This window comes from Amblyraja radiata, chromosome 31, assembly GCF_010909765.2.
Source record: "Amblyraja radiata isolate CabotCenter1 chromosome 31, sAmbRad1.1.pri, whole genome shotgun sequence".
In the NCBI taxonomy this organism is placed as follows: Eukaryota; Metazoa; Chordata; class Chondrichthyes; order Rajiformes; family Rajidae; genus Amblyraja; species Amblyraja radiata.
Window position 1 is genome coordinate 26481192 of NC_045986.1, and position 25479 is coordinate 26506670.

The following is a 25479-nucleotide window of genomic DNA, read 5'->3' on the forward strand; positions in this document are numbered from 1 at the left end:
TGTCAACAACTGCTCCTTCCCCTGAGCTCCAGTTCCAGGCTCCTCCTTCAGGGGACACTAACCCTCTTCAAGCCCACAGATGATTCCATCAGTTTGATTCCTTGATTCCATCAGCGGCTGGTGGAGTCAAGGGATATGGGGAGAGGGCAGGCACGGGTTATTGATTGGGGACGATCACCCATGCTCACAATGAATGGCGGTGCTGGCTGGAAGGGCCGAATGGCCACCTCCTGCACCTATTTTCTATGTTTCTAGATCATCCTGTTCTTTAAATCCCCTCAGGCATCTCTGCCCATTTCACTTCAATTGTTTGGGGAATATGGGGGTCACCAGGTTGTACAAGATCCAATTTACCTTGGGTTAGAATGTCAGATGGCATTACCTTCGGGGAATACATCAGCACTAGTGGTGGGAGAGGTAGTGGGGGAACATTGCCTTGTTTCTGGCAGGGGCAGGTACAACATGTGTTCCCTTCATTAACCGGGTGCGAGAGAGAGCCATGGTAACGGAATCTCCCCTGTCTTTATCCTCCTGCAGACTACCTGAGGATTTGGGTGAAGAGGATAGTGGAATAAATCGTGGCACGTGGAGAATTTCACTGGGTGAGACAGGTTGGATGAGGGCTGATATCCCTCCTTGCCTGCCTGCCTGCCCGCTGCTGTTGCCAGTGGACTAAGCAGCGTCTTGCGTGTCGATGGGGGAACACCAGGCTTTTATTGGCCTCAGTAACACCGTGTGAATGGTTCACCCTTGTCACAATGATAAGAGCTGCTGGTTTTTAAAATCAACTGCAGCTCTGAAGATCCCAGCAAGTTCTCCATTCCCCGGCACTGGGTTCACGTTGGGTGAGGATGAAATTTCACGGGGGGAGGGGGGGGGAATGAGCACCAACCAGCAAGTTAGACAGGAGCCTCATTCAAAGCCCTCCAGGGGCTTCAGCACAGAGATCCAGGCCATTGTGTGGCCTTCATTCCACACTCAGTAAACATTCCCAGATGTGTCTTGAACGGGAAGATGTGACTCCTTCCCTTCCTCCTGATGTGGCACCGAGTTGTCCAGCCAGCTGGCCTGGGGCACCGCCACCACAGAAGAACCATTCTCCTTCCACTTCTCCGAATCCGAATCCCTCTGTTCCTCCTGGATTGGGAACCCCTCATCCATTTCAATCCCCTGCTCCTCCTCGGGAGCGCGACTCTGGTCCACGTCCAACCCTGGGCCAGAGGACTTGTCCTCCTGACAATGGTAGCAGTTGACGAAACACTTGCCGGTGTTTATCGTAACGCTCACCGTTGGGTTTCCGCTGAATTCCATGATGGGTGACGGGGTTCCTGAACAAAGACACACCAATCAGTGCTGACAAACCAACCACCGTATCACAAGAGCAATGAATAGCCTTTCATAGGGACTACTGGATTCAGGGGCATCACGTCGCTTGGTACTCCAGTGGAGTTGGAACTCCAGTGGGCACAGCCTCTGAATGGAAGCCACTGTATCAGGGGAGATGTCCTCTCAATTCACTTGATGAAGGGACCAATCCTGTACTAGATCAAGGCACTAATTTCCTAAATGGCAATCCACAGAAAGCAACTTTCATCTCATACTAAGGGTAGTTGAGTAGGCTCATACACCAACACACTGGTGAATCAAACAGCAGTTCTCTTCTTTGCCTAGTCCTACATCAGTGCCTCCCGAGCAAAGGTTTGTGGTCTGATGCTTGATTTGTGGATATTGGGGCCAGGCCGGGATCGGATGCGGAGATAGTGTCAGCACTTGACTCTCCATGTCCACACTGCTCTGGCCCGGGTATAGATTTAATGTAAACTCCATGAACCTGGTCTTATCCTACCTGAGCTGGGCCGGGATTCCCGGCTGATGTATCCCTGGTCTTCTTGACAATCCCCCTGTGAATCATTCTTCAAAAGAGCATCGTGAGTCTGCAACTGATCCACCTCCTTCAGGCCATTCTTCCTGGCGTCTCGTGACTCCTCACTGCTGGACCTGGACAATGAAGAGCGATGGTCGCCCAGTGACCCTACTCCACCATTCTGCTCCCAGGTCCTGCTCCCAGGCAACTGCTTGGCTTCAGTCTCGCTAATTAAACAGATCGTCTCCACTTGGGCCACATTATTCAGAGGCTGGTGGAGGAAGTAAATGGTTAATTAAAAGCATCTCAAAAGCATCATCACTTTCTCTCTATCCTTCTCCCCCAAACCCCCCCCCCCCCCCCAGCAATGATCAGCACCCTGTCACTAGGCAAGAGGAAAGGAATGGCACACTTTAATATAAAATCTGCTCTCATTATATTATTTTATGTAGTCTGTGTATTCACTGCCCTTCAAGTTACCACTGAACTCCTGGTCCCCCCACTATAGGAACAGAACATTGTGCATTGTAGGAATGCCGTGCTGGGGCCCTTGTGGCAGGAGGTCACCACTGATCGTACCCCGAGAGTGGACACTCCTGTTGTCTCCAGTGATGTGTGGAGTGGGGTTTTGCACATTCACCCTGTGCTCTAGTTCCCCGTGGGCCTGCGAGTTGGTAGGTTAATTGGCCTCTGTAAATCATGTCTAGTGCATCGGTGAGTGGTAGAAACTGGGGGCGGTGAGAATAAGGGGAGGATTTTTTTAAATTGGGGTTAAAGAATGATGAATACAACTGAGTGGCTGGTGGTCGGTGTGGACGCGATGGACTGAAGGCCTGTTTCCGTGCTACAATCTCTCTCTCTGGCCCTGTTGCCTGAGCTTGGTCAGTGGGCTCACATGCAATATCTGTTGACAGAGAACTTTAATCCTTACCACTCTATCTTTTGGATCAGGATCCCGCCCTGAGGGAACAACAAAGAAAAAAAAGAGTTAAATCAATGATGTAGGGTGGATGAGGAGTACAGGTTGTAATCCAGGATGCCAAGCCCAGCTGTGGGGGAACAACAGTGGAGGAAAGTTCCCTATTCCCAAATGACATCCATTATTTATTCTTGAATGGAACGTTGACATCACTGACAAAACCATTCCCTTTGAGATTTGTGAGTCACCTTGTTGAATTGCTGCCATTTTGCAGCCGCAGAATTTTGACCCAGTGGCAGTGAAGAGACTGTAACACATTTCCAAGGGAGGCCGTTCTGCATCTCGGTGGGGAACCTGCAGGTGGTGGTGATGTTACTGAGCACCAGCTCCAGGCTCCAGTACTGCGGTGGAGCTGCAGGCTTGAGTGGAGCTGCTGAAGCAGCCTTGGCGAGTTGCTGCTCTGCATTTTGCACTCGCACGTGTGGTTGGAGGGAGTGAAGATCTACAATGACCCAGTCTGGTGGCCCGCTTTGTCCTGGAATGTGTACGGATGCAGTAAGGGTCGGCCCAAGAAGGAAGTATCTCCCGTAGTTATCTATCTCTCTATAATCACCATCTATATCTCTCGTTTCCCTTTCCCCTGACGCTCATTCTGAAAAGAAGGGTCTCGACCTGAAACGTCACATATTCCTTTTCTCCAGTGATGCTGCCTGACCCGCTGAGTTACTCCAGCTTTATGTGTCTGTGTCAAGTATTGGGGAGTCAGGAGGTGAATCAGCTGCCCAATAATTTTCTTATGTGACGAATTGTGCGGTGAGCAATGCGTTGGGCCACAAGGATAGATGGTGGAGGATGGTTCCTGTGATTCCAATTGTCCACAGTGCATCGTGGTTGCCTCAGAGTTAGTCTCCACAAGGATGGTACAACAGGTAGGATTGGTGAGTCAAGGGTGAATAGGCTCATCCTTCACCTAGGTTCTTTCGTTGTCAGCAGCAGTAACTCAACCAATGAGTTACTCCTGACTACACGCGTTCGAGTCGCTCATCTAGAGTGCACCTTACTGCTTCTTGCACCTGGTGCCCAGCAGTCGAAGTAAAGGGCATGTCCCACGAGCATGCGGCCTGCATGCAGCAAGCGCCACCAAACCGGAAGCGGGGTCCGCGCGGAGGTCGAGTGAGTGACGTGAAGTTCGACCGAAGTCCGCGGGAAGTTCGCGCGTGATGTACGGCGTCAAGACGCTGCATATGCCCGTCGAGGCGGTGCGTACGGCGTCGAGGCGGCTGCGTGCCGGCAGGCGTTGCCGCCTGGAATTTTCGAACACGGTCAGTTTTTCGGAGCCCCGCACAATGTCAGGACCAGCTCCGCACAATGTCGGGACCAGCTCCGCACAACTCCATACGGCTCCGGCGATCAAAGTGGGACCGGCCCCGCGAGGCCGTACGGCTCAAGCGACCACGTTAGGTCGCGCTAGCCGCATGGAGTCGCATGCTCGTGGGACAAGCCCTTTACAATCTCTCAGCTGGACCAGGGCAGTCGATAATCAGGAGAGTTTATCCTTGTCTATTTAAGTTAGTGCCACAAGGGTTCTACAGAAGACACTGATGACTCCCACAGCCACTTTCTCCTGACTACAGTATGAACCACTGGTGGATTTGTCCTGCTGGTCAGACGGATCGCCACGATCTGGTGGACATCTCTCCCAATTGAGGCCAATGTCTCCTGACGTTCATGATGAAGAATTTACAAAGATGACTGTGTCCAAAATGCCTCCAGGGAGATTTGCATTTCCAATTGCACTTTCAGGGCATGAATTAATATGAGCAAGTGGTTTGTTCAGCCGAGTAAGTGGTACAAGTCAAGGTTGTTGTGGGCGCTCGGAGCCAGGCAGGGAGAGGGGATTGACACTGTGAATCAGATGGCCAGACAATGAGTTCAAGCTGCCACCCCGGGTCCTGAACACATTGCAGATCACAGGCATTCACTGTCAGATAGGCTGGGCGCTCCACACACAGGCAGTGGCTGCGATGGCCACCAGAGGGCAGGCCGTTGCAGAGGCTCAAGGCCACAAAGTGACTCTTGGGGATAAAGGAATAAATGGATATGGGGGAAAAAGCAAGAACGGGATACGGATTTTAGACGGTACACAAAATTGCTGGGGAAACTCAGCGGGTGCAGCAGCATCTATGGAGCGAAGGAAATAGGCGACATTTCGGGCCGAAACCCTTCTTTAGATGATCAGCCGTGATCATATTGAATGGTGGTGCTGGCTCGAAGGGCCTACTCCTGCACCAATTTGTCTAAGTGTCTCTGTTTCTTTGACTTACTGTACCTTTTCTCTTGTGAAGGAAACAGACTGTAGCCACAACGGCCAAAACGATTAAGGCCAAAATCCCAAAGCCAATACCTGGAAAATAACAAAAGCAAGTTCAATATTAACTCTGAGACAAATCAACGTGATGGAAGGTAGGGGGTACAGTTTGGTGAGGTCACTGCGTTACCAAGGGCTGCACAGTGTTGCAGCGGGTAGAGCTGCTGCCTCACAGCGCTAGAGACCCTGGTTCAACCCTGACCTCAGGTGCTATCTGTGGGTTCTCCCAGTGACCGTGTGGATTTCCTCCGGGTGTTCCAGTTTCTTCCCACATCCCAAAGACGTGCTGGCTTGTAGGATAATTGGCTTCTGTTAATCGCCCCAAGTGTGTGGGGAGTGGATGTGAAAGTGGGATAAATCAGAACCAGTGTGATTAATGGATGGTGTGAACTTGCTGGGACAAAGGGCCTGTTTCCACGCTGTATCTCTGAACTGAACCATGGCCTTGGGTCAGAGGTTGTTGGGTTTCATCCCCCCCCCTAGGGACCAGATTTGATGGCGAGCTGCAAGGCCATGGCCGGAGGGGGACGTCACTGCGATGAGTTTGCGGCTCAGAGTCCAACCAGCCTCCCCCCACCCCGGGGGAGAGGGATGCGGACACCTCCACCACTCCTGCAAGGAGGTCCCATCCCTCACAGGGGATGGAGTCTGCTGGGACAGACACCAGGTCAAGTCAACTTCCAAACTCACCCAGCAGCCAGGGACGAGAAGGAACGTGCAGGGGGGGGCCGCTGCCCGTGGCAAGAGTCTCGTTTATTGGTTCCACAGTTGTCTCAGATGTGACCTGGACCGTGAGACAAAACAGGACGTGAGTCAACACCGAGGCTTTAAGCAAAACCCTGAAGAACCCAGAGCAAGGTTGATGAGACTGCCTTACTCTGAATGGTCCACTGACCTGTACAGTGATATCAGCCAATAGCAAGAGAGGGGAGCTCATACCTGTGGCAGTGGCGGACCACCTGCAACCGTTGCAACGATGGTCCTCGGAGTCGGGGACCGTGGTTGTAGTTCATCGCTGCAAACTACATCTTCCTCGCTGGTTCCCTCCTGTAAAATCTTTCTCCCCAGCGCTGGACACCTGCAGACCAAGCAGCACATCAAACCTTGTGCATTCCTCAAGTGAAGTCCGAGGCAACAAATGAAAGCAGCAGCTGGGAAACCAATACAAGCTGCAGCAAACCCCCAAACGAATTACAATATCCTGCAGTTTCCAAAATCCATGCTTTCCCTTTGACATGTTCCCACCCACATGTATGTTGTATGAATCAGCTGCTTGTGGGCACATGTGACCTTTCCTTTCTCAATATCAAAACCAAGCGGTCTTGTGCTGGGAGTAATTGATGGAGTGGTGTAGCAGCTTTATCTTGTAGCCGGCCCATGATGTATCTCAGGTACACAAAAGGTGCTGGAGAAACTCAGCGGGTGCAGCAGCATCTATGGAGCGAAGGAAAAAGGCAACGTTTCGGGTCGAAACCCTTCGGGGGTATCTCATTGTCTATCTGAGACCACCTCTGTCTCCATGAGGAGCAGAGTAGTAACTTCTCAGAAAGCCATAAACATCAGCATAATGCAATGAAACACTTACTCAGTGTGCAGTTTGCAGGCCTCAGTGGAAGAGATGCTGTTCGAGAATGTTCCAGAAGCACATGGAGCACATTTTACATCGGCGTCTTTATCTTCTAGAATTCATAAACAGAAAATTAAACCTTGCAGGAACATCCTACCCTCATGAAACCCAGTTATCCCCAAACGTGATCTGGCCATACCTTGCGCGATCACACCAAAACCAGCCTTGCATTCATGGTGTTTCTGGCATTGGTTACACGTCCTGTCAGAAAGATCAATGCAGTGGAAGCCCTGGCGGCAGCGACATATCCTCATGGTGGTCAGTGTGCAGGGCTGCTCCTGTTCCTGGTCTGTAGTAGAGGGGTGGGGAGGAAGACATTAGGATGCGATTTGTACAACTTCCATGGCACGATGCATCTTGTATCTCACACAATGCTGATTCCGGGCGGCAGATCCAAAACCAAACCCTCCACTAGCTGCCACAAGTCGAATAACTAATGTACCTTCACAGGTGCTAAGATATACTCAAGCAAACAACTTCCATTCATACAGCACCAAGTCGGGGTAGGAGATTGCAACCTTCACGTGGTCCACCCTGTTTCGACTAATGCAATCAACCCGACGTGCACAAACAAATAGATCAAATAGAACACGTCGACTTGCAACTTTAGACTGTGCACGCCATACGCAAGAATAAGAAGAAGAACCAAGTCCTCAGCAACATTCAACACCCATCTATTGTGCCATGCCAATCTCTAGCACAGCAAAACATCCCAAGGTAGTATCAAACAAAAGACCAGTCCGAGCGCATTATTGCAGCAGATAACTAAAGGTTTGGTTAAGGAGGTATGTTTGAAGGCGAACCCTAATGGAGGAAAGAGGGGTGGAGGGGTAGACAGAGTCGGGGAGGAAATGTTGGAACTTAGGCCCCAGGCAAGATTGACGGGGTGATTCCCGAATCGAGGGCCCAGGATTATAGAGGAGAGCGGAACAAGAATGATTATTGGGTGAGGCCAGGAGCTGATCAAAAAGATACTGGGTAGACAAAAATGCTGGAGAAACTCAGCGGGTCAGGCAGCATCTATGGAGCGAAGGAAATAGGGACCCGAAACGTCACCTATTTCCTTCGCTCCATAGATGCTGCCTCACCCGCTGAGTTTCTCCAGCATTTTTGTCTACCTTCGATTTTTCCAGCATCTGCAGCTCCTTATAAAACAAAAAGATACTGGAACTCTATTCTATACCAAAGAAAAAGCAAAGGCCGTGACCAAATGTTTTTTCAAAGTCCGGAACGATTTATTAGAATGGTGAGCAACACATGCTTCCATTTGTAGAGAGGCTGAGACTAAGGGCCCTTATGGAAGTCACTAACCAAACCAATTGGGAATTCAGTCTTTACCCAAAGAATGGTCAGAATGTGCCATTTGCTAACATACGTAACGGATGAAAATGACAATGTTGCATTTGGCAAAACCTAGCTGAGTGCATTTGGAAGAACGTGAGTAAAGGAAATGCTAAAGGGTTTTTTTCTAGGAGAGGGAGGAACAGACTAGTTCAGCACAAGTCAGATGGCTAAATGGCCAGTTTCTATGCTGTGGGATCATGCCATTTTGTATGTAGAAAACTGAATCCAAGGGCACTTTGAAATCAGAGCAGTCGCATCAGAGAAACCAACTGATACTGGACAAGAATGGGATGGATTAGTGTGACTTAGAGGAGGGATGTGGATGCCAATCACACCCCACTCATCTGTATCCACCCATCACTCTGGCTCAGAGGGCGGTGGAGGCAGGTTCTCTGGATGCTTTCAAGAGAGAGCTAGATAGGGCTCTTAAAAATAGCAGAGTTAAGGGATATGGGGAGAAGGCAGGAACGGGGTACTGATTGGGGATGATCAGCCATGATCACATTGAATGGCGGTGCTGGCTCAAAGGGCCGAATGGCCTACTCCTGCACCTATTGTCTATTATCTCTGGTTAGGGTCTCGGGAGAAGTCCGCCAATGATCCCTCTAGTTGGGGAACGGGTGAGTGGTCTTGGTCTTGTGATGGGATTAAGGTTCGCAAGGCCCTCGTGAGTGTACTATATGTTGTTGTTGCTCGCCTCTGGGGCTCCTCAGCGTTATCCAGGGTTGGTTCATGCATCATCACCTGACCCTCTGCCTTTAGCTCAGGGAGTGAGTCAGAGGAGACTGTGTGGACTTCTCCCGAGACCCTAACCAGAGGGTCAGGTGATGATACATGGACCAATGTGACCATGGCTGATCATCCCCAATCAGTACCCCGTTCCTGCCATCTCCCCATATCCCATGACTCCGCTATTTTTAAGAGCCCTATCTAGCTCTCTCTTGAACGCATCCAGAGAACCGGCCTCCACCGCCCTCTGAGGCAGATAAATTCCACAGACTCACCACTCTCTGTGAGAAAAAGTGTTTCCTCGTCTCCGTTCTAAATGGCTTACTCCTTATTCTTAAACTGTGTGGCCCCTGGTTCTGGACTCCCCCAACATCGGGAACATGTTTCCTGCCTCTAGCGTGTCCAAACCCTTAACAATCTTATATGCTTCAATGAGATCCCCTCTCATCCTTCTAAACTCCAGAGTGTACAAGCCCAGCTGCTCCATTCTCTCAGCATATGACAGTCCCGCCATCCCGGGAATTAACCTTGTAAACCTACTCTGCACTCCCTCAATAGCAAGAATGTCCTTCCTCAAATTAGGGGTACAAAACTGTAGACAATACTCCAGGTGTGGTCTCACCAGGGCTCTGTACAACTGCAGAAGGACCTCTTAGCTCCTATGTTCGATTCCTCTTGTTATAAAGGCTTTCTTCACTGCCTGCTGTACCTGCATGCTTATATACTTTAACAGCCTCACCCCCCCCCCCCCCCCCCCCCCACCCCTCCCCCCCCCCCCCCTCCACGTACCATCCGAGCACTGAGCTGCACATCCCTTGCATTTCTTCATCCTGTGCCAATATGCCGTGAACTGCTTATCCCCGCAGGGCTTGCATTGTGTGTCCATCTCCTTCGTGCAATACTGGGCCACGCGGGTACCTGAAACACAGACAAGATCGCGTAAACCAGCGGCACGCTGCCGTCCAAGATCAGAAACTCTGAGCCAGAGGCAGCAAATCCCAGCGTGTGCATCAGCCCGGGGTAAACTGACTTTCAACCCGGTCCACGGGAGGAACCTGAAGTAAGGATGCCGTCGAGGGGGTGGAGGGTGATGGTGGAGGCAGATGCGATAGTGGTGTTTAAGAGGCATTCGGATAGGTACATGGATAGGTACATGGATAGGTACATGGATAGGTACATGGATAGGTACATGGATAGGTACATGGATAGGTACATGGATAGGTACATGGATGTTCAGGGAACGGAGGGATACGGATCATGTACAAGCAGAGGAGTTTAGTGAAGAAGGGTCCCGACCTGAAACGTCACCCCTTTTCTCCAGAGATGCTGCCTGACCCGTTGAGTTACTCCAGCACTTAGTGTCGATCTTCAGTCTATCTAAGCCTCATGTTTGTCACGGACATTGTGGGCCGAATGTTCCTGCACCGCATTGTTCCATGTCTATGTGATCTTACATCTTAGACTCTCAACAAAAGCGAGGGCCCAGGTTAGACCAGGAGATGGTGCCAAGTTTTGCCCAAGCCCTTTGCATTCCTGAAAGTGTTAATGATTTGTGCTAAACCAGACTTGGAAGATTCGATTTCCTGAAGACAAGGAGTTTCTCATTTACGGTATCGCTCTCTCTCAGATGCGCACTCTCGCCCCGGTTCCTCAATTGTCATTTCCTGAATGTTTTGCAAACATTTCCTATTCTCTGAGCTGGCGATGAACTCAGAACACAGATCTCTCGGAGCCAGAGAGAGGGGGGAGGCGTGACGGGGGAGGCTGAGGGTCAGGGAAAGCAGTGACTGGAGTGGGAGTGAGCGCTGGGGGAGGAGGTGTAGATAGGAGGGCAGCTTCGTAGTCTGACCTCCCACTGCTCAGTCTTAGAAATTCGGCCGCAGGGGTCTCACAGAAGAGGAATTTATTTGGACAGTAGGTGGCGAATCTGTGGAATTCAAAGGTTCAAAAGTTTCAAAGGTTAGAGGTGTTTTATTGTCACGTGAAAGAGAGAGAGAGAGGGGGGGGGAAGAGGGAGAAAGAGAGAAAGGGCAAGAGAAAGAGGGAGACGGGAGGGTGATGGAGAGAGAGAGGGGGCAGAGCCCACCATGACTATGTTTATGCAGGCTCCTGTTCTATTGGATTGCCGTCCCCTGCGGTCACAAGCCTCTGCCTCATTGCAGGCAGCAGCGCTCTTACAGGAAGTCCTGCAAGCGATTTCTGCTAAAGCTCCACCAAGAGTTTCATTTGCAAGCTCGTGTTTCTCAAGGCATACATACATACATGTGTTGCTGCTGAGCTTCCTCCCTGACTCACGCTCTCTGACTCACAATCATAACTTCTGAAGATTATACTGGTGCCTAAGGCTCGACGTGGCACTGTGCCCTGTTAATACAAGGCCGCGGAAATATCCTGCATGTCAGGATAATCCTCCCGATTACAAACCGAGTGGGAATACTTTTCCAACACACTTATCAGTCATCCCTGGAAGTGGACTACACGCCATCTCCAATCTGAGTCACCCTTCTACATGTTCAATACCCGGGCAACACATTGTCAGAGCCAGAGAGGTCACGAGTCCACAGTTCACCTGCACCAGTGAATCATCTTGGCATTACTCCACACATGGGAACTTCTGCATTTTTGATTCATTTATACAGAGTACATTGTCCCACAGACCAAACGTCAACAGTCTACGCACAAACCCATTCCTCTTAAAATGATGACGTGTGCAGATTAAATGCAGTGAACCCTTGGCCTGGTTGAGCTAAGGCATGAACTCATTACAGGAGCCAGGCCAGCCATGAGACTCGATCTCTGTGCGTTTGACCAGGCTCTTGGTTCTTCTGAAGGGAGACAAAAATGCTGGAGAAGTTCAGCGGGTGCGGCAGCGTCTACGGAGCGAGGGAAATAGGCAACGTTTCGGGACGAGACCTTGCCTATTTCCCTCGCTCCATAGATGCTGCTGCACCCGCTGAGCTTCTCCAGCATTTTTGATTATACTCCAACATTTTGTGTCTATCTTCGGTGTAAACCAGCATCTGCAGTTCCTTCCCACACATCCCGTCTACTCAATAAACGCTGCTCATTTCCATCTTATTCTTATTCATTGTCTAACAAACGTTTCGGGCCGAAACCCTTCTTCTTGGTTCTTCTCTACGCTATGTGCCCCAAGACCCTCTCAAAACTCCATCTTGTGCCCTGCTGCCCCCAGTCCCCATTTCCAAGCCCCCACCTCCTCCCCCCCTGGCTTCAGGTGAAAGGGACACCATGGATAAAGTGGAAGGAAGCTCTGGTACCTGCCTGGTTGTGCTGGCTGTTTGGATTTGCCTCTATGACCCTGGTTGAGATCGTGGCTGGAGCAGAGAAGGTGAGCAAGCACATTGGGCGTTTGATCACTGCCAACAGTTTAAAAATTAGCTGGGTAACCTGGTCTCCAAGATCCGATTGAGGGCATTTTTCTCTGAGTGGGATTTTTGTGCCTTCATTGGAGAGTTAAGGATTGCCCAGAAGATGTCTTCTCCAAGGTGCAAACATCATAACAATTGTTTTCTTAACAACTTGGGCGGAATGAACAGACTAATCCAATGCCTGTTATTTCTTTTGCTTAATCTCAAGGGAAAATTAATTCCGAGTATTGTCTACAAATGCTTGCATACACAAGATTACAGATATTACGAAAAGCAATCAAGCTTTAACCCTTCACTTCCTGGAGGTCACCAACATTCCCACAGCATGTACTGACTTCAAAGACGGTAAAATGGTTTGATTTTCTCGATAATGAGAGGTGACAATTTATTTCAGGGTATCTGAGTACGTTAGAACAAGCAAAGCCTCACATCGGTCTGATGTGTGTGCGTATGCAATGCTGCACTATCAGACTTCCTATCTCTCGACCACTTCCCAATGCAAAAGTCTGTAGTTTCCAGGCTTGTATTCTTTCACAAGATACTGTGGTTCAAATCAAATATGCTCGTTTAACATGACAACATTGAACTACCAAGATAAAAAGAGTAACTGAATAATAAAACCAGCAAAACAACAACTATATTTTTGATGTTAATAACAGATGTATTTCTATGGAGTCATAAGAAATGGCGGACGCCAAATAAAGGTAACAATATCAAAATAGGAGAGACACAATTTCACAATGTGGAATCTGAATTTACAACCTGCTTCAGGAAAAGCCTGTGAATATTGAGATCGATTCGTGCCTTTCAGACTAAGGTTGATAAATGTGATTTGGTTTGTGGCATCAATATAAGTACATATGATAGACACAAGGAACTGCAGATGCTAGTTTACAAAATAAGACATAAAGCGCTGGAGTAATTCAGTGGGTCAGGCAGCATCTCCTGGGTTACTCCAGCAGTGTGTGCTTTTAAAAAAAAATATAAGTACATAAAGTTTAGGTTGTAGATCAATCATGGTTTGAGTGCATGGGTGGACTCCTCCAAGACTGCTTCCTCTTTTTCCTAAACTCCTCTCTACAATGGAGCCTCTTGTGCTCCTGCCCCTCCCCCCTCCCCCCAACACACTCCTCCCTCCCATTAACTCTCTATATAATTCCAGGCCACAGTCTATTTCTCCTCCTCATACCCCGACTTCATTCTTCCACAACTTGCTACTAGATGTGCAAACACAATGGTTCTGTGCAGCGGGACCCATCATAGCAATACATCTGGTGAAGTAGCATCTGTGGAGGCAACGATAGATCACGTTTCATCTCTGGATCCTTCATCTGACAGATTGTGCTGGGGCATTGGGGTGGGTGAGACAGGGAGAAAACTAGAAAAAGATTCCAACATCTGTCGTTCCTTCGTGTCTTCTTTATTGAAAATAGTTTCCATTAATCCCACCATTATTTCAAACATCGGACCGAGGTTAAATCTACCGCCATTAATAAAAAGTCAAGGGAGTATTGTGCAGCCCTACCTGGTTGGCAATTGCTGCAGCACAAATTTAAATCTTTATTGAAGTATTCTGTTGTTTTATTCAGGCAGTCAGATGCACTTTTCATTGGGGGAGAATAATCCTGCACAAACACAAACACAGGTACAAATCATACAGGGTGACTAAATATGTACACACAGGGCATAGCAGAAATACAATCCCATATAAATACACCCACCATATATATTCACCCTTCTTTCCTGTGTGTTTCCGAGCCTTTACATTTAAATGCCTGTTAAGCTGGGGGAAGAAAGAATATAATTGTTCTGTAGCTGGTAAGTATGAACACGACAATCAAACACCCAGGAAAATGGCACCTTCCAACTCCCCTTTTACTTGGGGGCTGACTTGCTGATATTCCTCCGTAGCCTCCTCTGTCCCATAAAGAGAAGTTACATTGCATGAATCAATGTTCCCCTGAAATAAAACTGCCCCAGCTCTGGCAACATCCTCACAAACAGGGCTGTGGAGGTGGAGTCAGAGTCGGGTGTTTTGGGTATCGACTCCACAGCCCTGCTCACAAACACTGTCAATGTTCTGCCTCCCCATCCCATCCGCTGCTCGCCTGCTCAGCTCCATGTTCCAAAGTTGCCCAGAGATACCCACCTCAACTCTGCAGCCTCTGTGCCCTTCACATCTTTGCTAAATAGGACGAGGGGCTGAGGTGCTGAGGGGATGTCTTCTAGCGGTGTAGAAAATCATGACAGCAACTGATCGAGTGAATGCACAGAATCTTTTCCCCAAAAGTAGGGGAATGATTAACTGGAGGGCATTGGTTAAAGTGAAGAGAAAGAGTGAATGACTCGAGAGGCACCGTTTTCACACAGACGGTGGTTGCTCTACGGAAAGAGCTACTGGAGTAATTATGTATAAGAAGGAACTGCAGATGCTGGTTTAAACCGAAGATAGACACAAAATGCTGGAGTAACTCAGCGGGACAGGCAGAGAGAAGGAATGGGTGACGTTTCGGGAAGTAGCTGTGTCAGGTACAGTAACAGTATTTAAAAGATATTTGGATAGGTACTGTACATGAAGAAGAAAGATTTAGAGGGGCCTGGGCCAAACATGGACAAATGGGCCTAGCTTTAGAAGGAGCATCTTGGTTGGCAGGAACGATTTGAGCCAAAGGGTTTATTTCTGTTCTCTATGACTCAATATGACTCAATAATACAAGGATAGGTCATTTTAAAAAATAATTACTGCCCATTTATTTTTGCATCTCGAAAATATGCCTGAATACTTACATTTCCAATTCACTGAATGCTTAAAACTTTACAGCTTACTCCTATTTGTCCAAATACCGCTTTTATAGTCCTCAGTTCAAACAGTCTGGCCTCAGTTATTGACTCCACCAATCTAACGTTAATCCTCACACCATTGAATAAATAATACAACTGTTCCCGTCACTCTGGAGGTCAAAACGGCCAATGTGATGCCAAATGACAAACAACAAGGTCTGATGCAACTTTAACACTTGTTGCAACTTCTACCCACAAACTAATCCCCACATCTAGGAAGAGAACGGGTCAGGGACCTCAGAGGTGCCATAATCATGACCACCTTCAAGAAAGGAGTCAGATCAGAGTGCGATTAGCCTCCATACTCAGGGAAGTCTTCCTACTGAGTGCCACAGGGAAACCCATCGCAAGGCTCCACCTCAACTACCTCCTCCCAGCGGCCAAAGAGGTACCTCTGGATTGCAGTATGGAGGTTAATCATCCCAGGAGCCACGATTAACATAACTTTCATCTCAACAGAAATGTAGGAAGTATTACTAATCCTTGTACAAGGCCAATTTGACAAAAATCCTTTGACCTCATCAACAGAGGTTGCAGAGTTCAATTTTGCTTGTCCACAGATATTCATTTCCAAGTAAACAATTATCTTAACAATCCGGTTGAGTCAATGAGTCCTAAATTGGCCTATTTGGATACTTTGTAACCGGGATGAAAACATGTCACTGTCAACTGCAAAGGAGAGAAGGCTTCTGTAGTGCTTTGGATGAAGGAATGTTTCACACCAAAGATGAATTATGAGACATAACATATGGTGGCAGAAGCTACAGACCAGTGGCGAGGGAAGGAAAAACTATAGCAAATGGAATTCAATAATAATAATAATAATAATAATACATTTTATTTATGGGCGCCTTTCAAGAGTCTCAAGGACACCTTACAAAAATTTAGCAGGTAGAGGAAAAACATGTAAGGGGAATGAAATAAATAGTAGAGACATGACTAGTACACAAAGTAAGGACAGAATACAATTCAAAACACAATATGAGGCAATTAATGCACAGATGAAAAGGGAGGGGGACGTGGGGCTAAGGATAGGCAGAGGTGAAGAGATGGGTCTTGAGGTGGGACTGGAAGATGGTGAGGGACACGGAATTGCGGATCAGTTGGGGGAGGGAGTTCCAGAGCCTGGGAGCTGCCCTGGAGAAGGCTCTGTCCCCAAAACTGCGGAGGTTGGACTTGTGGATGGAGAGGAGACCGGCTGATGTGGATCTGAGGGACCGTGAGGGTTGGTAGGGGGAGAGGAGGTCAGTGAGATATGGGGGGGGGGGGCAGATGGTGGAGGGCTTTGTAGGTGAGGACCAGGATTTTGTAGGTGATCCGGTGGGAGATGGGAAGCCGGTGAAGTTGTTTGAGGACTGGAGTGATGTGATGTGGGTGATGAGTCGGGCGGCTGCGTTCTGGACCAGTTGGAGTCGGTCAATATTAGGAAGCTGATCATCTACTTTAGATCCTCACATACTTCCTTAATTTTAGGTTTTAGAGATACAGCATTGAAACTGTCGGTCTACCAACATGCGCCAACCAGCAATTACCCACATGATAGTTGTATCCGATACGCTAGGGACAATGTTACAGAAGTTACACTCTCACATGATACACGTCATATGAATAAGTGACGTTTAGGAGGTGACAAATCGGAGACTGTCATATGAGGAAAGATTGAAAAGACTTGGCTTGTATTCACTGGAGTTTAGAAGGATGAGGGGTAAACCTAATAGAAACATATAAAATTATAAAAGGACTGGACAAGCTAGATGCAGGAAAAAAATTCCCAATGTTGGGCGAGTCCAGAACCAGGGGTCACACAGTCTTAGAATAAAGTGGAGGCCAGACTGAGATGAGAAAAAACTTTTTCACCCAGAGAGTTGTGAATTTATGGAATTCCCTGCCACAGAAGGCAGTGGAGGCCAAGTCACTGGATGGATTTAAGAGAGAGTTAGATAGAGCTCTAGGGGCTAGTGGAGTCAAGGGATATGGGGAGAAGGCAGGCACGGGTTATTGATTGGGGACGATCAGCCATGATCACAATGAATGGCGATGCTGGCTCGAAGGGCCGAATGGCCTCCTCCTGCACCTATTTTCTGTGTCTATGTAAATGACAATTTACAGAAGCCAATTAACCTACAAACCGGCACGTCTTTGGAATGTGGGAGGAAACCGGCGCACCCGGAGAAAACCCACGCGGCCACAGGGAGAACGTGCAAACTCCATACAGGCAGCACTTGTAGTCAGGATCAAAGCCATTCCCTGGTGTTGTCAGGCAGCAACCTTACTGCTGCACCAGTGGAAAGGGACTTTTGAGGAGCAAAAGCATTTGGATGAAAATGTATAAAATCTCTGACAAACAAGACAGAAAAGTGCTGGAGTATCTCAGCAGGTCAGACAGCGTCTCTGGAGAACATATCATGATTTTCCGTAATGCAAAGCCATGTCACCTGAACCAGGAATTCAAAAAAGTGTTGTGTTTATTTATTTACTTTTTCAGATAAATTCTGTACCTGCCTCCACCACCACATCTGGTAGGATGTTCCAGGTATCCTCCACCTTCTGTGTAAAAATAACTTGCCCTGCACATCTCCTTTAAACTTTGTCTCTCTCACCTTAAAGCTATGCCAGTCTTTGACATTTCCACCCTAAGGAAAAGGTTCTGGCTGTCTACACTCTCGATGCTGCCTATCATTTTCTATACTTTTAACAGGTCTCCCTTCAGCCTCCTCTGTTCCAGAGAAAATAATCCAAGTTTGTCCAACCTCTCCATATAGCTAATATCCTCTTGTCCAGATAGTATTCTGGTAAACCTTTCTGTACCCACTTCGAGGTCTCCACATCCTCCTGTAATGGGACGACCAGAAATGCACAAAATATTTAAATCGTGGTTTAACCAAAGTTTTATAAAGCTACAACATGACTTCCTGACCCTACATGCTCAATGCCCCGACTGTAGAAAGCACTTTACCACTCAATCTACTTGCCATTTTCAGGAAGCAATGGACTTGGACCCCAAGATCCCTCTGTACATCTCTGAAAAAGAATCACAACCCAAAACGTCACCTATTCATTTTCTTCAGAGATGCTGCCTGACCCGTTGAGTTATTCCAGCTTTCGTGCCTACCTCTGAATACATCAATATTTTTTAAGAGTCTTGCCATTAACTGTATATTGTCCTCTTACACTTGGCCTCCCAAAGTGCCAACTTCGCAACCTGAGGGAGTTCCGCGACAGCTGGGCACCAAGGGGGGTTGAATGTATCCTGGACAAGGATTGCAATATAGTTGTTTAGCAGTTGCTTAGAATATTTGTTCGTCTTGTGTTATGGTGGTGTTTTGTTTTATTGTATTGTAAATACTATTTTAATATTTGAATAAATATTTTTGATTTCTTTTTTTAATTAAAAAAAGTTCCAACCTCTCACATGCTTGGTTTAAATCCATCTGCCATGTTTCCACTGTTATCTGTAACTGATCTATATCTGGCTGGATTCATTGACAGCCTTCCTCACAGTCTACAACACTACCAATGAGGGAGAGGGAGAGGGAGAGGGAGAGGGAGAGGGAGAGGGAGAGGGAGGGGAGAGGGAGAGGGGAGGGAGAGGGAGAGGAGGGAGGAGGGGGGAGAGGGAGAGGGGAGAGAGGGAGCCTTCTCTGTTGTCTCGGGGAGAGGGATGAGAGGGAGAGAGGCGCCTTCTCCTCGAGAGGGTTTCCTCTTTTCTCTCTTTCTCCTATTGCTCTCTCGAAGAGAGAGATAAAGGGAGACACACACAGAGACAGGGAGAATGACAAAAATGAGAGGAATTCTCCTCCTTGCCCACAAATATTTGACTCTAACTGGTGTTCCGGTCAATGGCAAGTAATTACTAATCAGTTTTGAAAATGTTTTGTGCAGCAGAAGAAAGGAAAACACAACAATAAATCCAAGAACTGCTCTTTGTTGTTTCCTTCATCTGGTTATGGAACTCTGAGCAGAGACCTGATGCAAATAAGCAAGAGTCTAAAAGCAAGGGTTGGATCATTAACGAACTGGCAGATCACAACTAAACATTGCGTTTGGAACAATTCCCAGCACTAGTAAACAGGAAATGTAGCACAGAGAGAAGAGGCACCAAGAGGGCGCCACAGTGATTCCCAAGGCAGGTCAGAACATGAGAGAGATTAAAATGCATCGCCAATTTCTTTCTTGTGTGCAGTGCTGTCCCACGATGTGGTTTCCACAAGCATATAAATGCCTGTCTAACTCAACAGCAAGAATCTAAGCAGGACATTCCCCAGTTCTGGTCGCTTGGAGATTCCATCCCCACAATCCTGGGTGCTGCTGATATTTCACTGATGCATGTCTAGTTCCCATTTAGTTCCAAATCAAAACTGACTAACATGTGGCCAAACACTCTGTAAATATGGCATTCAACCAGACAGGAATGATATGCAATGATGGGGGGGTAAATCTAATATGAACCTGAGGGCAACTTTTTCACACCCAGGGTGGTGGGTGCATGGAACGAGTTGCCCGAGGAGGCAGTTGTGGCAAGTACTTCCGCAATGTTTAAGAAACATTTGGACAGGTCCATTGACAGGGCAGGTTTAGAAGGGCATGGGCCAAACCCAGGCAGGTGGGACTAGTGTAGATGGGACCTGTTGGCCGGTGTGGGCAAGTTGGCCTGAAGTGCCCGTTTCCACGCTGTATGACTCTATAACTCTCAGACTTCAAATGTCATCGCTATGTAATAAATCAGAAACCATTCCTTCACAATCCTCCCCCAGGTAATTCCGTCTTAAACCATTATATTTTCTCAAACTAAACAGATGCTAGAAATGTATAAGAAAAACAGGTCAAGCAGTATTTGTAACAAAATATTTTGAATCAATGGCCTTTCATGGGAACTACAAATTGTAACATCAAAGATGATGCATCTATCAACAGCAGATAATTGAAGTGAACTGCTGACTCCACCTTGTGAATGAGCTAATTCCATGAGAGTTCAGCTCTTTTCTTACCCTGAGGGTTTAGGCTTTAAAAAAAAATGTCAGGTATAAACTTTATTCAGAATTAATAAATATATCCAAAGCAATAACAGTGCAAAAACTCTTCATACATTATTAGCTTCTATAGATTCAATCGTGTCATAATCAGTAGTGTTAGCACCTGCCTGTACACAAAACACCCTTATCACTCATGTGGCCCCGACTGGGGTGATATCCCTTCCCTTGTTTGAGGGGTTGGCCCCACTAGACTCTGTCCCTCAATGTCCAGCACAAGGTTTCCCGCTCCTCCTCCCCTGAAGAGGGTGATGCTTGCTGGAGGACAAGGCAGTGAAGCTGCTCCCAGCACCACAGTACAGAGGCGGTGATTAGGATATTCAACTGGGAACCACTGTCCAATTTTGTCCTGATCCAAATTTCCAATTAGTTCTCATTGGCCAAGGATGTAGACGAGGAATCGAGGATGTTTCACCCCTTTTGTTGCAACCCGGTTGAACCATCTTACAGACACAGTCTGGTGCAGATAAATCGCCACAGTAAGCCGTAGCCGCTATAAATAGAAGCCCTTTTCTTACAAGGTGTGGGTGTCATTAATAAGGCCAGCTCGTTTCTGCCATCTCACACTGTATCAAATATAACCACAAAGAGAATATTTGCATAAGAAAAATTCCAGTGTAGTGCGGGGCGTCTGAAAATATCCTTCAATATTCTGTCCTCATCCACTCCCCCCCAGGACCGGAAGGCATGGAGATGATCGGCTGTGATCCCGGACAGAGACCATTTCTACATCTGGAGGCTTCTTACAGAACAGCAGCAGCCAGCACGAGTGATACCTGGCCCAACTAAGCACCAGATATCTCTGCTAATTAACTTTAATATATACACAGGTCCACAAATGTAATATAACTCCAGCAGACTGTAGCTAGCATTGTTGGTCAGGATACGCTACTGTAGGACTGTAGTAGATCAGGATGGTGGATAGACACAAAATGCTGGAGCAACTCAGCGGGAACAGGCAGCATCTCGGGATAGAATGAATGGGTGACATTTCGGGTCGAGACCCTTCTTCAGACTGAGGAATGCAGCCTGTCCCGCTGACTTACAGTTACTCCAGCATTTTGTGTCTATCTTCGGTTTCAACCAGCATGTGCAGCTCCTTCCCACACAGATCAGGACCGTAGTTCAACACCACCATCCAAAGAAGAATTAGTGATTAGAAGTGAGTGTTAGCCTTGCTGGTGAAACTCACACTCACAATAAATGTCAAATAAAACCAGCAAACAGCCTACGCAGGATAGGGGGCAGTGCAGGTGGGGTGTATGGGACAAGGAACAGCATGGACAGCATGTGCTGGAACAGCAATGGTGCAGACAGCATAGAAACATAGAAAAAAAAAATAGGTGCAGGAGTAGGCCATTCGGCCCTTCGAGCCTGCACCGCCATTCAATATGATCATGGCTGATCATCCAACTCAGTATCCTGTACCTGCCTTCTCTCCATACCCCCTGATCCCTTTAGCCACAAGGGCCACATCTAACTCCCTCTTAAATATAGCCAATGAACTGTGGCCTCAACTACCTTCTGTGGCAGAGAATTCCAGAGATTCACCACTCTCTGTGTGAAAAATGTTTTTCTCATCTCGGTCCCAAAAGATTTCCCCCTTATACACAAGGTACAGAGCAAATGGTCTACAAATCAAGAACTGCCACTTTTGGCAGCCATAGAGGACAGGGTACACAAGTAATAGTATATGGAATTGGTCGCAGGATAGACAGGTAGTATACTGGAGAGGGTACAGGACAGGCGCAGCACAGATACAACAAGGTACAGTTCAAACAGTGGACAGTTCAAACAGGATAACGTTCAAGAAGGAACTGCAGATGCTGGAAAATCGAAGGTACACAAAGATGCTGGAGAAACTCAGCGGGTGCAGCAGCATCTATGGAGCGAAGGAAATAGGCAACGTTTCGGGCTGAAACCTGACGGAAATAGGCAACGTTTTGGGACGAAACCTGAGGGAAATAGGCAACGTTTTGGGCCGAAACCCGGAAGGGTTTCGGCCCGAAACGTTGCCTATTTCCTTCGCTCCATAGATTTGCCTATAGATTCAATTCTCCATAGATTCCTTCGCTCCATAGAATTGCCTATTTCCTTCGCTCCATAGATGCTGCTGCACCCGCTGAGTTTCTCCAGCATCTTTGTGTACCTAGGATAACATTCAACCAGTGTAAAGGAACGGGTACAACAAACACACAGTATACAGGATAGTGCCGGGTTCCACGTGTATATGGAGTGTGAGAGGATCCGCTGTTCCAGGTGTCAACTTCTCTACATCGGCGAGACCAAGCGCAGGCTCGGCGATCGTTTCATTGAACACCTCCACTCAGTTCAACCTACCTGATCTCCCGGTGGCTCAGCACTTCAACTCCCCCTCCCATTCCCAATCTGACCTTTCTGTCCTGGGCCTCCTCCATTGTCAGAGTGAGGCCCAGCGCAAATTGGAGGAACAGCACCTCATATTTCGCTTGGGTAGCTTACATCCCAGCGGTATGAACATTGACTTCTCTAACTTCAGATACCCCTTGCTTTCTCTCTCCATCCCCTTCCCAGTTCTCCCACTAGTATTACTGTCTGCGACTACATTCTAGCCCTGTCCCACCTCCTCCCCTGACGCCAGTCTGAAGAAGGGTCTCGACCCGTAACGACGCCCATTCCTTCTCTCCAGAGATGCTGCCTGTCCCGCTGAGTTACTCCAGCATCTTGTGTTCACCTTCGATTTAAACCAGCATCTGCAGTTCCTTCCTACACAGTACGCAGGATGTTGTACAACGCAGCCAGTGAATTGCACCAGATCCTGAACGCGGAACACTTTGTATATACAGTATTGGCAACACGAGAAACTGCAGATGCCGGAATCTGGAGTAAAAACACAAAGTGCTGGAGGAACTCAGCGGGTCAGACAGCCGGACTCCAGCACTTTGGTCAAGATGGGATGTACTGTGAATATGACACAGCGTGGGCAGATCCCGGCTAACACTACAGTTTGGCCCCTATTGTACTTAAAACATTCCTTGTTGCAATATCCTGTACGTAAAATCAGATCTGACCACAGCCCTTCCTTCAATCCCCTGACGTTCGCCTTCGGTCTTATCTCTACCTCTTACCGATTCCCTACATTTGAGGAACAATCCAATTATATGGGGTTTTTTAAAAACATTTTCAAGGGACTCTCCTAAACCGAATCAGAAACGGAATCCGTTCTCAGTCGCCCAGAGTTCAGAGGCAAGATTAATTCTTTAATTTGTTTTCTCTCTCGGCTGTTAATTAAAATGCTCTCTTCAATTCCCCGTTACTCTCCACTCCACCCCAATCTCCACTTCTCTAATGATCTGATTCCACCTTCTTAATGCCTTGCCTGTACCTGGCTGGATCCTCCACTTCAGAATCTCTGTGGAGAACACACTCACCTGTTGAACCGCGACCCCGGGCAGCGACATCAGGAACACGTACAGAAGGCGTTGGAAGATCATTTCACCCCGGGGCAGAAGGGTCTCGGACGCCGGACAGTGTTAGCGGGCGCTGGGAAACTGGCTGCCAGAGCCGCTGCAAGCGCGGAAATATTAACTGTGCTCGGAAACTCAACGTCAAATGACTCACTGGGGGTGTTGCCGACCATTGCACAACTTAAAAGGGCCCTGCATCAAAGGGAACTTCAAACCCAACACAACAGTATCAGCCAGAGAAGCCCAGGGTCCAGGGACATGCAATTGAACCCAGCCACACTCACATAGTTTACCCAGTTCAACCCAGGGTCTCCCAATGGTGCAGCTGGTAGAGTTCATCCAGCATTGAGTTACTCCAGCATTTTGTGTCTCCCTTGGTCTTTGGAGTGACTTTTCCAATTGAGGGAGTGCAGCGTAGGTTTACAAGGTTAATTCCCGGGATGCTGGGACTGCCATATGCTGAGCGAATGGAGCGGCTGGGCTTGTATACTCTGGAGTTTAGAAGGATGAGAGGATATCTTATTGAAACATATATTATTATTAAGGGTTTGGACACGCTAGAGGTAAGAAACATGTTCCCGATGTTGGGGGAGTCCAGAACCAGGGGCCACAGTTTAAGAATAAGGGGTAAGCCATTTAGAACCGAGATGAGGGAACACTTTTTCACACAGAGTATTGTGAGTCTGTGGAATTCTCTGCGGTGGAGGCTGGTTCTCTGGATACTCTCAAGAGAGAGCTAGATAGGACTCTTAAAGATAGCGGAGTCAGGGGATATGGGGAGAAGGCAGGAACGGGGGTACTGATTGGGGATGATCAGCTATGATCACATTGAATGGCAGGGCTGGCTCGAAGGGCCGAATGGCCTACTCCTGCACCTATTGTCTATTGTCTATAGTTCGCAAGTTATAGGAGTAGAATTAGGCCATTCGGCCCATCGAGTCTACTCTGCCATTCAATCATAGCAGATCTAACTCTCCCCCTCCACCCCATTTTCCTGTCTTCTCCCCATAACCTTTGTCACCCGTTCTAATCGAGAATTTGTCTATCTCTGCTTTACAAAAAATCTACTAATGTCCTCCACAGCCCTCTGTGGCAATGAGTTCCACACATTAACTACCCTCTGACTAAAGAAGTCCCCCCCCCCCCCCACCTCCTTCCTAAAAGAGCACCCTTTAATTCGGAGGCCAAGACCTCTGGTCCTAGACTCTCCCACCAGTGAAAACATCCTTTCCACATCCGCTCTATCTGTGCCTTTCATTATTCTGTAAGTTTCAATGAGGCCCCCCCTCAACCTTCTAAACTCCAGTGAGTAGAGGCCCAGTGCTGTTAATCCCTCATCAAATGCTAACCCACTAATTCCTGGAATATTAGAACACATGGTATTACAGGGTGGGGTATTGACATGGATAGAGAACTGGTTGGCAAAGTTGGAACAGGGTATTGATTCTGGATGATCAGCCATGATCATATTGCACAACGGTGCTGGCTCAATGGGCCAAATAGCCTACTCCTGCAGCTACTTTCTATGTTTCTACAGGAAGCAAAGAGTAGGAATTAACGGGTCCTTTTCAGAATGGCAGGCAGTGACTAGTGGGGGGCCGCAAGGCTCGGTGCTGGGACTCCAGTTATTTACAAAATATATTAACGATTTAGACGAAGGAATTAAATGTAACATCTCCAAGTTAGCGGATGACACAAAGCAAGATGGCAGTATGAGCTGCGAGGAGGATGCTATGAGGCTGCAGGGTGATTTGGATAGGTTGGGTGAGTGGGCAGATGCATGGCAGATGCAGTATAATGTGGATAAAGATGAGGTTATCCGCTGTGGTGGCAAGAACAAGAAGCAAGATTATTATCTGAATGGTGACAGATTATGAGAAGGGGAGGTGCAACATGATCTGGGTGCGCTTGTACATCAGTCA

The 25479-nt window shown here is 47.8% G+C and overlaps 1 protein-coding gene across 1 annotated transcript; it reads right to left on the minus strand.

Annotated features, from left to right (window-relative positions):
* Positions 1 to 363: 363 nt before the first annotated feature.
* On the minus strand, positions 364 to 23673 carry LOC116990494 (tumor necrosis factor receptor superfamily member 1B-like). Its single transcript, XM_033048229.1, has 11 exons — positions 23522 to 23673; positions 13766 to 13865; positions 9641 to 9769; positions 6918 to 7067; positions 6737 to 6830; positions 6091 to 6229; positions 5842 to 5935; positions 5113 to 5187; positions 2796 to 2824; positions 1847 to 2135; positions 364 to 1328 (listed from the first exon to the last, which is right to left on the minus strand). The coding sequence occupies exons 1-11, from the start codon at positions 23582 to 23584 to the stop codon at positions 979 to 981; spliced, it is 1512 nt and encodes a 503-aa protein (XP_032904120.1). The 5' UTR covers positions 23585 to 23673; the 3' UTR covers positions 364 to 978.
* Positions 23674 to 25479: the final 1806 nt, after the last annotated feature.

Bases quoted from the DNA above. Each gene is read 5' to 3' on its own strand.
- LOC116990494 (XM_033048229.1), bottom strand. From the start codon at position 23,584: ATGATCTTCCAACGCCTTCTGTACGTGTTCCTGATGTCGCTGCCCGGG. The intron at 5,936-6,090 runs GTATGAGCTCCC...CTCACGGTCCAG, and splicing joins GTGGTCCGCCACTGCCACAG to GTCACATCTGAGACAACTGT. The intron at 2,136-2,795 runs GTAAGGATTAAA...TTCCTCCACCAG, and splicing joins CTGATCCAAAAGATAGAGTG to CCTCTGAATAATGTGGCCCA.